Source organism: Manacus candei, unplaced genomic scaffold (genome assembly GCF_025592945.1).
Source record: "Manacus candei isolate 608988 ecotype Guabito, Panama unplaced genomic scaffold, ASM2559294v1 h1tg000034l, whole genome shotgun sequence".
NCBI lineage: Eukaryota > Metazoa > Chordata > Aves > Passeriformes > Pipridae > Manacus > Manacus candei.
This window is the reverse complement of record NW_026138082.1, coordinates 17,507,943-17,522,836: the sequence shown is the minus strand read 5'-3', so window position 1 is coordinate 17,522,836 and position 14,894 is coordinate 17,507,943. Positions and strand designations below refer to the sequence as shown.

General features: G+C 34.0%; 1 protein-coding gene across 1 annotated transcript in view; it reads left to right on the top strand.

The window, feature by feature from the left end:
* LOC127473113 (glutamate receptor ionotropic, kainate 2-like) overlaps window positions 1–14,894 on the top strand; it is a gene marked incomplete at its 5' end in the record, with an annotated part of 89,228 nt that overhangs the window by 68,648 nt on the left and 5,686 nt on the right. Inside the window, 2 exons of the mRNA XM_051792339.1 lie at window positions 5,782–6,032; window positions 14,114–14,291. Coding sequence (XP_051648299.1) covers window positions 5,782–6,032; window positions 14,114–14,291 — 429 coding nt within the window. The remainder of the gene's footprint in view (window positions 1–5,781; window positions 6,033–14,113; window positions 14,292–14,894) is intronic.

Below are 14,894 nucleotides of genomic sequence, written 5' to 3'. Positions count from 1 at the left end.
AATAACTTAAATAATTAAATCTATCTCATATATTAATTCATTAATCATTAACAAATAGGAAATACATAAATATTATTTGTCTCTTGGAATGGCAAACATAAGATTTTCAAGCCTTTCTACTTTAAAAAGACCTATGTCCACTTGAAGTTTATTAATATAACAATTGTTTTCAATATACTTGGGATACTTTGCTATTAATTCATATGGACCTTAGACACAAGAATGCTGTAGCGTCTGAGTATTTCATAAGTATAAACCAACAAATTTGCTGTGAAGCACAGAGCTAAGAAAAAAAAGGGAAAAGTGTTTGATTTAACATCACAAAGCAAGCCTGTTATCAAAGCTACAGTTAGAACACACATCCATCTCCCAGTGTAATGCGATGATCTCAGGTTTGTGGTATACTCTCAGAAATACCCGGTCACTCTTTATACCTTGCTACTTCTTATGGAAATGGCTAATTTTCTGCTGAGAACACCTTTCATAACTGGCTTTTTTTTTTTTAAACTGGTTACTTATTTAGTTCATGTTAAACTGAAGTCCAGATTTTGGGATAAAGGAGAGTATGCTTCAAGTTTGCAGGAATTTTTCCCTTTTCTTTTGCTTTATTGGTCTTATCTTCACTGTAGGTTGTTACTTGCTTCCTGTCATTGCCAAAGAAGTTTAATCCATCAAGTCACCACCTACAGCAACGGCATTACTCCATGACCTAGAAAGACTCCTCAATTATCTTTCCCATGTGAAAATAAGTTGGTTTTGAAAGTGGAGCCAGGGCCTGGGAACTGAGAGAATCCCTATTTTTTCTTCATATGTTGCTTGAAGACTTTAGAACCCACATATAGGAAGAATGAACCAAGTTATGTTGGCCTTTCTTTCTGTCGCTTCCTTCACTTCCCAGTTAGAGAGGCTTAACAGAGTTAGGGAGCAGAGTTGGCTGTAACTTTTAAAACAAATACATTTCTGTGGAGATAAAGTGCTTCTCCTACATCCAGTGCCCTTTAGCTGCCTAATATTTTCCTATGGCATGTTATAACTGTGACTGTCAAGTCTTTACTACTGAATGCTGACTGTGCTGCAGATTCCTGTCGGGTTTTTCAGGCCCTCTGATGTATGAGGATGTTTTTTTCCACGGTTTTTCCATGATTCCTCATAGTCTAAACATCTGCGCCACAGTTATGTGTAAATGAAATCCCTTCTATCTTGTTTCAATGTAAACTAGTCACATAGGTTCAAAACCTAGATATCTTTCATATTACATGTGACTTTCTCCTTTCAATAAATACTTCATTACTCAAAGAAGTTTTTGATCATCTAAATTTCGTACCTAGGTTCTGAATATGATGTTGTATTCTGAACTACCTTTCTCTTTCACGTAGGCCAAGGACACAGATAATGTTGCAAGATAAGTAGAATGATCTTGGGATTATTATTAAAAAAAGAAAAAAATAACAGGAATAAAAGATACTATCAGTTGTCTATGAGTGTTCGGAATGTATTTTACTGTCTAGCAAATCAAAAGTAACATGCAAGTATGTCCCATGGGCACCAACTTTCAAAATACTAGGCAATTCATAGTGATTTCTTTTGGCAGAATACATCTAGAATGATAAAACAAAAAATTTCTTGGTTCTACCCTTTCTTAATGAAGGAGTTAGCAGAATGCTGCTCTTCTTTTCGATTACTGAGAGTCAGAATCAGCTCTACAGATCCCAGCATGCTCCAACTCTTTTTGTATTTGATGGAATGAGTAAAACAGACTGAAAGTAACAAGGCAGGAGATTTTACTAAGTTATAATCTATTAGGAAGCATTTTCAAGACCAGCCAGATCAGCAGAATTTCAAAATACTAATCTGTATGCAGTGAAGTCTCTATATAAAAAGCTTATGTGTTCATAATTCATGATTAAACATATCATTATGTGCATAAATCTTTATATATTGAGACTTCAGGGCAGAAAACATATCTATGTATAGCTTCTGCAGTAATTCTGAGAGACTCTGTTGTCTTAGTTTTGTACAAATGCTTCAGAAAAAGGTATTTTATGTAAATTTTCATTTTTATTTTAAATTTTCATGAGGAGGTAACTGAAGTAGAAGTTATTGCATCCCTTATTGAGTTTGTTGCACCTGTGTAGGAAGGCACTAAGGTCTCAAAAATCTATAACAGAAGGTCTTAAAATTCTTCCAGAAGAAATTCTTATTTCTGCAAACAGCAGATAGAATAGGATCAGCAAATAATGTATAGATTATATTCTGTAGGCCCTCCACTCTCTGTAATGGGAATAAATAATGAGTTGAGAGAGAATTAAAAGCACTAGAAACCAGGAAAGCAGAGGAGAGAAAAAGTCAGATATTTCTATACTGGTCTTCTCTGCACTCAATGGAAGACTATACAGTCATTTTTTCCTCCTGATTTTGAACTACAGTTTTAAAAATCATTATCTGTTCCCTCCCTGTCTCCCCACCATGCACAGATTTTTAAGATTATTTTTTTCAACTGCTTTGTCTTGTTATTGAAGGCCAAGATGTGAAGTTTCTATTTCTTCACATTTCAGAATTTGTTTTTTTTCTTATGGATTATATTTTACTCTTATTCATACCATTTTTATTTTGCAAATTCATTCATAAGAATTGTCTGGGAGTCTTAAAGTTTCTATTTTCTTTTTCCTTTTTTATTTTTTGTTTGGGTTTGTTTTGAACAGTAAATTCTATTTAATGAGAATTTAAATGAAATGAAATGAAATGAAACACTTCTGATTTAAAAAAATGTAAAAAGCAGGATATGACCTTCTTGCAACACCTCATGGAAGGGCTCGGTTCATCTTTCAGTCAAGTGATAAGTGTGATAGGGGAAATTACCAACAAATGTCAGAAATCTTCTGCATTTACTTGCTGAATTTTTTCAGTTCTGCAAGGAAAACAGCTTTAACATCCAGATCGTAATCGGGGTTCCTTGACCATACTCTCTGCTTATTGTGTCTTCTTTTTTTTGTGCTACCTTTGTCATCCACAGATCCATGATACTTTTAACCACTTCAGGTGCTTCTGGGTGGATTTTCCATTGCCGGGACTTGCAATCCAGCTTGTAAGGGAAAAAAAGACAAGGAGCAAATATAGTCTGAGGAAATAATGTTGTTGATATGCTTCCTTTGCTCTCTTAATAGCCACTTTAATAAGTATAAGCAGCATTAAAAATTACTTTTTCCCAAATATTAGATTATTAGGTGTACTCAGCATTTGTTGCAAAATGTAAATGAATGAATTTAGAACATTTTAAGTCCTTCAGAAATGGAATATAACTAGAGTATTGAATGCTAGCTTTATCATGAGTATAAAGCTTTAAATGCTTGATTTAACAACAGCAATATAATGCTGGTCAACCTATAATGACCCTTACTTGTGAAAGTATCACTTTTAAGACAAGATAACAAGGTATAACAAATACAAGTATTGGAGTAGAAACACCAAAGGCCCTGTAATATGCCCATTCCAAAACTATTTGTGTAAAATTTTGCAAATCAGCAACAGTAAGTAATACAAATACTGTTGAACTGAATCACTATAAACTGCATGTTTCTAATGCAACCCTCATAAACTAATTAATTGTAGACAGGATTAGTCCATGCATTATGGTTTGTGTCTATGAATTCCTCAGTCAGTTCATTTTTTAACGTCTTCAAAGAGACTAGAATTGTAAGTGTACAAATCTGATCCCCAGCATATATAAATAATACATGAAGTATAGTTGGTACTCACTATATTTAGACCAAGAGTAAGTGTGGAAACAAAATGCAAATCAATTTAATTAGAAAGCAGCCTGTCAGATCAGAAGACAGCTTAAACTGGGTCCAGGATTATTTCTCTGAATCTAATGTTATTTAAGTTGTTGTTGTTAAATATTTATATGCAGTGTAATGTTGAAAATATCCCCAGAAGATTACAGAATGCACTTACACTTCCCCAGGCTCTTGTGGACTAATCACTTTTCTTCTTCCATCTGACTGAAGAAATGTGTCAAGTATAGGGTTTTGCAGAGTTTCAGTATAATCAGAATGGTCTGAAATAGTGTGACTTAGGCCCCTGCATGCACAAGAGAGTAGAAGGAGTTTGTTTCCCTTCCTTTCTCTTTCCTATATAATGCTTAGCAAACAGTTTACCTTCTAGTACTAAACATCCTCTTTTTTTAAATGAGAAAAGCCCAAGTCCTTGCAATTTAAATACTTTGAGTCCTTGCAATTTAAATACTGAGAACCCTTCCCTCCTTTTATTCTTGAATAAAAGAAAAAGTACTTTTGTATTTTGTAATTAATAGTCCTTTCTATGTTCTACTTCTATCCTGGCACAGCACCTCTTTCCTATTAGCTTTATTCTCATAGATCTAGATATGTAAACAGAAATTGAAGAAATAAAGAATAAAATAAAAGAAATTCCAAAAATAATATATATGCTTTCTGACAGTTTAAAGACTATAAAATATCCTATCCATGCAATTCAGCTCCTTCACAGTTGATCACAGTACATTATATACTCAAATGGACAGCATCTCTCAAATGGATACAGAGGATTTTTTTAAAAGTAACAAGTTAATGAAAATGCATTTTATTACTCAGCTAAAGGAAACCCTAAAATTTATAGCTAGTAAGTAGCATTATCATGACAGAAAGAAAAAGAGAAGAGCTTCGTTGTAGAATTGCATTCACATCAAATGAAAGAGGGGATGCCAGGCCTTTTCATCTAAGCTTTTTTTTTCCCTGAGATTTCTTAACCACTTTAATGAAGTCTTTTGTTCCCATTTTAGAAGGAGAAGGAAAATGATGGCTTTGTTCTCTCCTTAAACATTACACAAGTCTTAACATAGAAAGCACTTTTAACTGATGTGATTTACTCTCTAAAAAGAAAAGAAAAGCTTTCTCCACTGCCATTATTCATTTATTAATGCAGGTTTTAAAATACTCATTGAAAAGTCCTTATGCACCATGTAAAGAAAAAGAGAGCAGATGACATACATAGATATGACACCACACCTTGAACTGCTCCTTGAAATACTGAAATGTTCAAAAGCTACAAAATCATCATGTCATTTTAAAATACTGAATTATGAGAAAGAAATACATCAAAATATGGGAATTTTACATCCCTGTTATCCAAACACACTTAACCTTATCTTTCTGAATGCATTGCTACTTGGCACTGTTAATAAGTGTGTGCATGCTTGAAAGATGTCTTAAGTGCCTAACAATCTTTTATATAGAGATTTTTGTGGCTTGGTCCTGATGCGTCATTTTTTTTTTGGTCTTTTAATAAAGTAATAGGATAAAGTGTTCATTTAATATCAGATGTTGTATTAGCTTTAGGGTAACAAGCTATGAAGCAACAGCCTATAGATTTATGTACATTAGGCAAAATCTACTGCAGCATAATTAAAAGCTGATTGAAAAAAAAATTGAAAGAAGAATACTGTTTGGCTGAATATAATAGTTGGGCATGAAGGTGTTCTGAGACCATGGAACTAAATGTGACTGGAATTGTTGCATCAAATTGCCTGGTTTAAAGAAACACCAGCTGGATCAAGTTTTGTGCATATGTGTGTGCACATGGGGGTTTGTATTTATGTGACCAGTGTGACTGTGTTGAGAAGTAAATGGCTTTTTGATTAACGTTATGGTTGTTAAGGATACAGTTTTTCATGTGACATTGTATTACATTTTATTCTTATCAGGAATAACTAACATTTCATATAATATATTCCATGCAATATGTCTTCCCTATGGTCTTTTTTAGGTTCTCCGTACAGAGACAAGATCACTATAGCAATTCTTCAGCTGCAAGAGGAGGGCAAGCTCCACATGATGAAAGAGAAATGGTGGAGGGGCAATGGCTGCCCAGAGGAGGAAAGTAAAGAGGCCAGTGCTTTGGGAGTTCAAAATATTGGAGGAATCTTCATCGTGCTGGCAGCAGGATTGGTGCTTTCTGTCTTTGTGGCAGTGGGGGAGTTTTTGTATAAATCAAAAAAAAATGCCCAATTGGAAAAGGTAAATATTGTCATTAACTGTTTTATTTTATATTGATGGTCTATTTAAATAATACTTTAAATATGTGGTAGTGAAATGTAGGTGATGCATACTTACTGTTTATTGTTATAGTACAGTAATTATATAACAAAGGATGAGAGAAATATCCAAAGTTTTACATTTACAGCTTTTAATTTGTCTTCAATGTGTTTAATTGTAGCCAGATTTCAGGACAAGTGACTATTTCTCCTCTTATTCAAGCCTGAAAAAAGACAGCTTTTTACTCCTGGAAGTTCACTGCAGTTAATTTTATGGATGAAGAAGAAATCTGAAACTGTAATGGGAAACAAATTAATCTTCTACAGATAATTCTGATTTTCAAAAGACAAACTGTCCAAAGCTGAAAGTTAAAATCTAAAAATGTCTCTATAAAAATGTTCTTTACAGGAGTTTATACCTGCAAAATTGTCCTGGTAGCATCTGGAAAAGATTGCATCAGCATGATTCTTTTTTTGGTGGGTTTACTACTGATATGATGGCCTGTAATTTCAAACTGACCCAGTTTTGAAAATTCTATTGTTAACTTGTTCTGTACTTGCAATTTATACTGTAATTGTGCGAATACTAGTAATATATTGAGAAATTCTCAGTTGAAATTATAATTTTTTGCATAATAATTAAACAATTCTTTCTATATGTATGTGCCCATGTTTAAACCTAAACTAAAAATGTATATTTTACTGCTATGGCAAATTCTGAATTTTAAAAATTGAGAGAAACTCTTGGATTTTACTAGAGGGTTTTTGTAGTCATTTTTGTTTGGGTTTTTTTGATTTTCTTTTGGTTTTGCTTTTGAGGTGCTTGTAAATGCAAGCTTGTGAATGCAAGCACTATGTAAATTTCTAAATTTATGTTTAGAAATTTAATTTAATAAAATCAGTAGTAAATCCATAGCTATATTTATACTGGTATTTTTCCAGGTGCTACTGGTGAGTTTTTGTATCTTGAATCGCTAGTCAGAAAATTTTCTATTTGTTTTCACTTCTTTCGAGGCAACCTTTTGGTATTCAAGTGTCCTGTTATGAAGATACTGTTAAAAAAGTTTTTTTTTTCTAATACACACTAAGGCAGTGTGAGCTTTCAAGGTCCTAAGTGCTGTTTGAACATGGGTACATTTATTTAATTGTTAAAGAACACTTTAGGTCCTCTTCTCTATGATACTACAGGCTAATTCCTTCTGTTAAAATTCTATTGGAATGTTATGTTTCTGAAATGAATTTGTAAGGAAAGCATAGCGGTTACTTAAGAAACCCATGTCAGTCTCAATAATTTTTATCCATTCCTAACATGAATATCAGTATAAATCATTTTAGCTTTTCTAGATTTTTAACAAGCTCTCACTTAGAAAAAATAGGACAGTTTTAGTAATAATTTTGGTACATGAGTTCAGTTTTTACAGGGTGTAAATGCATATCTTATGTGAGAATAACAGCATTTTGGAAGTTGTGAGAGAAAGTAAACAGAAATTTTTTAATTAAGGATTTGTTTCTTTAAACCTTATAGTTTTGAGGGGGGTTTTTTGGTTTGGTTTTGTTAGTTTTTTTATATGGTGGGGGGTTTTTTTGTGTTTGCTTTTTTCCCATTTGGTTGCTTATTGGTGATGGATAAAGATAGCAGTGACTGGAAGAATCTGACCTTACAACAGTATTTATACCAGAAAGGTCTCATCATCAGATATTTAGATACTTTAAAAAGTTAGGAATAAATCTGAATCAGTTGAAAGAGTCAGGTCTCTCTTCTCTCGTTCCTCCTTGCCTCCAATCATTTACCTTCCCTCTCCTCCCTGCTACACCCACATACCCTGACGTCAGGAGACCATTAAAATTTCAGTGCAATTTTACTTATGGAATGAACTTAACATGAAAACAATGCCTGCATCCCTACACAGGGCCTACCCCAGCATCCCCTCACCCACTCTTCTCACAGCACCCAGAGACCTTCAGAAAATGTCTTCTTTCAACCTCTCCAAATGTAGCAGATCTCATTTGCCTAGGAGAGGGAATAAGAGCAGCCAAAGGTGAGGTGAGATGTCCTGCCATTTGTCTCCTCTCTCTACAAATCTGATAGGATAAGTAAACCATGCAAGTAATACTGCCTTGTCTATCTTATGGGGAGAGAGGAGAAACCTATTTTTGGTGACGTTTATAGTTTCATTCCTTTGGAATGAGAGTATCATTCCGGCATTTGTATAATGCTTGTCAATATCTGGAAACAGGGAAGATCAAAGGTCATGTTAACAACAAAGAAAACAAAACAAATCAGACAATTTCAGTTGCTGAGTATATGGAGTATCCTGAGATATAAGTGGGCATGTGCGTTTGCTTTTCAAGGTATACAAAATATTCACTTATACTTCCAGCAGGGAGGCAAAGCAGAGTTGAAAGTGTATAATATAGATGGTTTTTTAGCATTTTCTATGTCATCCTGTTTCTGGAGTGCACACATAAACAGAGACATTGTCTGGTGTGAACCTATTTGGAGAAGTGAAGTCTTGAAAGGAGTTGAGCTCAGAAAGGCTGTAGACAAAATGGTGTTATTTGCTAAAATAAAACATGTTGCATCTTGTAAGTAAAGTGGTTCAGGACATCCATGCCCCTGACATGCTCAGAAATCCAAAGGAAACATATGACACTCCTGTAGTCTTTCTGGGAAACAGATGATTTTATGCCACCACAATGCTTTATGGACACAGAGAAATTCTTCTTTTATTGGCACCTTTCAGAAGGAAAGATAAGCCTGGATGTTATCACAGTTACACCAGCAGTCACTGACACTTATTAAAGCTAGTTTGCTTGAAAAAGGAGTATCCTAAATTACTAAGTATTTTCCAGAAGATCCAGAAATTATGGGTGTGAAAGAACAAAATATGGATTAAATTCTGCTATCATTTATAGCCATTCAAAATTCATTGAGCCTTCAGCATATCTGAACTACATATGCATATGTAAAAATAGCACATGTACATTTTATTAATTTTGAACTCCTAAGTACTTCAAATAGCATGAAAGGAGACACATACCTTACTGTTTCACTATGGGAGACGAGGTCATACACTTCCTATAATATAAAATTCTAGATTAAATCTTAATGTTTAATGAAACAGTAATACCAAAAAAGTATTTCTGGAGTTATACAATCAAATCATAACAAAAACATAAATTCAATTAACGTCTCTGAAATAGCTATTTATTTATAATTTATTATTAAATCAATAAAAACTATAACTAAATTAATACTAATTTATATTTCACATACATTTCCCAAGGAAGAAAAGAAACTATTGAACTTTCCATGGCAAATAATTCACTCTTCAGCTGTGCAATTGAGTTGAAAAAGATCAGTGTGGATAATTTATCTCACAAGGCACAGTGAATGAGCACTTAGCAGGACTGGGCCCAAAGCAGAGATCAGTAGCTGGGAGTATACACGAGTTACATACAGATCTGTTCTACTTACAACTGCAGATTCTATTGAACAAGAAATTCTGAATGCTAAACTGTGACCTGTATATAAGGCTAAATATGTCTTTGAAGATGGTATAAATTTATCTGGTCAACTCTTTCCCAAAATGAATTGCATACAAAAATTTAAAAAACCTTCTGCAAAATGCTCAAAACATGTTTTTGTAATGTAGGGATAACAGGAACAGAAGTTTCTGATCCTAGCTGGCTCAAAAATTCATACAGCTTTAATGAGCTGCAGAAAATTTAGGTTGTGGTAGTATTTGATCTTAAACTTAAGAGAAATTGTGTAGTTTTGCTATGATTTCTAGTAATTCTGAATTTTCTACCTCGCACATGTTTTAATAGTGGGATAACCTGGAGTGTATTTTGAACTAGATAACCCTGCTAGTCTTTCCTAATACATAGTCTCACTGTTTTGTTCAGAGGAAATACTGGGAATGACAAAGCACTGTCCTAGTCTACGGCAGAATTTTGCCATTCTAATTGGCACAGTGGGAAGGGGTAGGAGGAGATGGTGGTCAGAGGCTATCCTGATTGCATTCCTGCAGAGCAACCACAAGATGGTGCCTACTAATTTCTGAGAGGGAAATTTAATTGTTACTTTTTAATAGAATTTATGTCACAATGTTCACCTACTGTTTAATTGTAGCCTTTCTAAAAATGCTAAAGGCTTGTATTATTTCCCATTGTTTATGATACAAACATCTAATTATGTCATCTGCGTGGAAACGTTATTATCAGACCTTTTTTATCTAGCCAATCTTGACAATAAATGCTCAGTCATTTGCATTTTATAATTGCTTTTGCTGGTGAATGACCTGCTCCTTGATTTTAACAGGCATTCAGAGGGCAGTGAATAAGCAAGGTTAGGAAAAGAAGCCATTTAAAACAATTACTATATCTTTTTTCTTTTTTTTCTTTATTGATATGCATCAATGTATTATGGGTTTATGTCCATTTCATACATTTAGTTTTGCATAGCTCATATTATTATCACGAAGGTCAGTAAAAACATTGACCTTGAAGACCATTAATACTTAGTACAATATATTGATGATTCTCAGTTTGAGAATGTATTGACCTTTGATTTTGTGTAGGTTTTTTTAAGTCGTCTCTGAGATTATTTCCATTTTCACACCACCTTCACACAGTAGGATACTACTGTGTCAGCCTTGTGATAGAAACCACATGTGCACTGCTGAAAACTTTAGGATGAAATTCACAGTATTGCTGAAGGCAGTGTCAAGAATATATAGAACATTGCTTGTTGTCGGTCTCGTAAATGGTTGTCCTTGTACCTATCCTGGTAAGGGTTTCTTTGGAGAAGGTGTCATTGTTTTGAGGAGTTATCTGTAAACCTGGCTTTATTAATGCAGTGGTCCACACAATTCCCAAGAGTCAAGGAGGGGTCAAGAGCTGATAGGATGCAAAAGCTGTTGTGCTGCAACCATATGCAGTTGACACCTCATCCTGGTTTTGCTTCTGTCAAATACAATGTAACTGTTCTCAATTTGTTTGCATGAAGTTAGTGGGAATGCTAACACGAGTTTGTTTTCCAAGGTGCTTCTACAATCTATTTGCACTAGGATAAGTTTAATTCACTATGCCTTACAGTGCTTCTTTTTAGAATTGATGTGAGCAAATTGCATACATGTAACTTGTCCTGTATGGAAAGGACTTACAGGAAGAAGTTATATAAGTATTGTAATATTGTGATGTTTCTTTGTCAGCAGGATAGGTAGAAAGTCAGTATTTCAATCTTTGTTTTGTTATCTTAGCAACAGAGCAAACCAAAATTTTCATAGTTTCATATGAAAAAATGAAAATATTTTCATGTTCCTTTTGATTTTAACAGAATATTTTATGGTATGGTGATTCTTTCCAAATTTTACTAAATTAGTTTTCACTAAAGTATTTTTCATTACTTTCTGAAAAAAAAAAAAACAAACAGTTATGTCAGTTTTGTTGGAGTTCAAAAATATTCTTGATAGTTTAATATAAAAAACATTTGAATTTGAGAGTGTAATTCAAAATAGTTTTGGAACAATCCCAAAATAAATCCCAACCTAGTGATTTTTTTTTCCGGGGGGAGGCAAGTTCAAAAGATTTTAAAGTTGAAAAACCTGCTCCTCAGGCTATAAGAAACAAAAGAATGTTGACATTCTTGGTAAATCAAAGTAAAAGCTTTGGGGTTTATATCCCAACTAACTTTTGTACAGTATACAGTCAGTTATATAGTCTGTATTTTTGTGTCACATTTTGTAATGGACTAACCCCAAAAAATTTAATTTTGTCTGTGAAAAACAATAACTGCAACAGCTCATGAGAGGAAATGTTTTTCCAACTTTAGTACATTGCATTCTGCAAATATGCAGTCAGAAAACTGTGAACTTCTATCATCCTGTACTCCCTTGAGCACTGTATATGGATGTATAAACTTGTATGGTTAATTTGTGTGTGAGTAAGTGTACAGATTACTTGAAGTTGAGGTATTAATTTTAATTAAATGCCCTCTTGGAAACCATGTAAGTATATATTAGAGGATATTTTCTAAGGGAAGGAACTGTAACAAAATCTGTTACAAAACCCACAGAAACCAAAATCAAATCCACAGCCCACACACCCCCAAACACCTTTACAAGAAGGTAAAAAAAAAAGGGACGAACACAGAAAAAATGGAAGAAAGTAATTTACTAACTGCAGCATTTAAAAAGTAATTAAAGTAATTTAAAAACAATAAAACACTAAAAAAAAATCTCTATTTTGATTTTTGATTGCAGTTTAACAAATGTCTGTTTGGTAATGGACCTTTTTTCTGAGGTGTTTTTAATATCTTAATTTGTGTCATTCAAGAAACAAAGAACAGAAAATTTAGAAATGTATATAAAACTGACCATTACATAAGTACACAAGTACAGGACATTCACTACAGCTCCACAGATATTAAAAAATCAGAGCTTAAATTATAGGTATGAGTTATGGAATATTTTATGTTTGACAAGAATTTAAAATTGTATAAAAAATTTTTGGAAGACTCTAAATTTTGCTTATTTTATAGAAAATATAGTTCATTTTCCTTTATCAGTAGAAAGAAGAAACATTTGCATTATATAGTTATTTGCTTCTCTGACAAAAATATCTTCTTCATTCTCAGGGGAAAATGTCAGATTACAGAACATTCATGTCTTTCTAATAATTTTTCATTGTTTTCCCCTAAATATTACCTTACCATGTCATATTTTAATATAAAATATTAATCTATTTTAAATTGATCACTTATGCTATAGTTAAGTGTAGTAGTAAATACAGTTTAGTTCAGCTGATTCAGTTACTTTGAATTTTGTATGTCAACAAAGTAACAATAAGCGCTTCCTGCTGCCTTTTAGATTGAGAAACTACCCTACACTGACAGATAAAACCATGTGGTTATAGACAAATGAATGTTAAACCTTTTGATATTGTGTGGTGCAATATAATTATAATAGTGTTTCCAAAACAGTAGAAACCCTTGGCATTAATTTAATACTAATAGTCTCTCTCTGTTCAATATGATTTGAGGCCATGCCAAATTTTTTAGAAAGTTCATGTTATCACACTGAACTATATAAATTCTTACAGTGAATAATTTATCATGGACTTAAACTGAGCAAACTTTTAAAAAAAGGTATTTAGAACTGAGGTAAGAAAGGTTGCATTTATTTTTCTAAAATGTTGCTGTAAAATTAACTATTTATTTTCAAATTATGCTATGTAAAGTATTTTTATCCAGATAGATCCTTACTCCAAAGGATTGATTACATATCACCATCCTTCCACCATGCCTGATGATCAACAAATCTGACATTCCTTGGGCAAACAGAATTAATTTAGATGTAGGATCAAAAATGATTCAACAGGTAAATGAACTCTCACATCCAGTGCCCGAGGGTGCAAGATCTCAGGGGATTGATTTCAGTGCAACCAGGATCATCTCTGATGAAAGACAGAGAAATACCTTGCACAGTTGTGATCACAAAATACAGAAACATTAACAGTGCAGTAGATATCATTCTAAATCAGATAGGCAGTACCATATACTGTTATTTTCTCAGCTGCCACTCCATGGCTGAGATACTATTAATTGCTCTCAGTTCTTATTAAATGCCATGTGTAGCCACTGTTCAGGAACACTAGACTGCTGTGCTGTGTTCTGGAAGAAGATCTGGAATGGTGTGACAAGATTTACACCAGCAGAATCATTGCCACTGATCGAGACACTTACAAATGACAAATAACGCTTATTGCCACTGATTCAGTTTGAAAACCCAGACCCTAACCTCGAGAAATCCAAGACTGTAAGCCTCTTCCAGAAGAGGTGGAAGCGAACAATGAGGGTAGATAATATCTTCTCAGTGCTTGCCTTTACCTGTCCAACATAGCACTTGTCTCCCTGGGATTAAGCTACCATCACCCTCCTATTTCAGCCAGGCACTGGAAGCTCAAAATGATTGCACCATCCTGGTCCGACAATAGAGTAGGACTGTGTATCATCTGTGTGTCAATGACACCACAGCCCAAATTATTTCATTATTTCCTCAGTGGCCTCATATACATGTTGAAAGGAGAGATGACAGGATGAAACCTTGTGGAATCCTGCATGAGAGAGAGCTCTCGGGGCTGATGAGCAATTGCCCTATGCCATCCTCTGGGATTTCTCTGAGAGGAAAGAGTGGAACCACACAAGTGCAATCCCTTCTGCCCCAGCCTAGGTCCACAGGTGAGTCAGAAAAACATCATGGTCAGTGTGATGGCCAGAAAGGCTGCTGGCAGAGCTAAACAAAACCACTTGGAAAAAACTTTCTGCGCTAATAGGAGTTCCCCATCAGCTACAGGAAGTAGTGTAGCTGTCAGGATGCACTCAGTCTGGAAACCAGGTTAAATAGTTTTAGAAGACTTTAAATGAACACAGAATTTCTTTACCAGAAGTCTGTCATCCACCAGAGTGCATTTTGTTGTGTCAGGAAATAAATTTTAGAGATTGAGAGTGGCTGAATTGTTTTTGGTGGGGGTTTTTTGTTTGTTTGGTTGTTTACATTTTTTTTTTTTTGAAACTAATTGATAATTTATTTAAGGCAAGCTGGAATTTTTATTGTCCTGCTGGGAGACATTTACAATAAAAACTAGAATTGGCCTGCAATGAGGTCCTGTATGTCATCTAAGGATGACATATTGATCACATAATTATAAAACTCAGTAAGTACTGGGTTTCAGTGGTTTTTTTTGTTATGGGAAAGGTCAGTCCCATCAGACTTTTGTTGATCGTCTCTATCAAACAGCTACAACAGTCCTTGAAAAAAACAGCATTCCATTCAGTTACAGA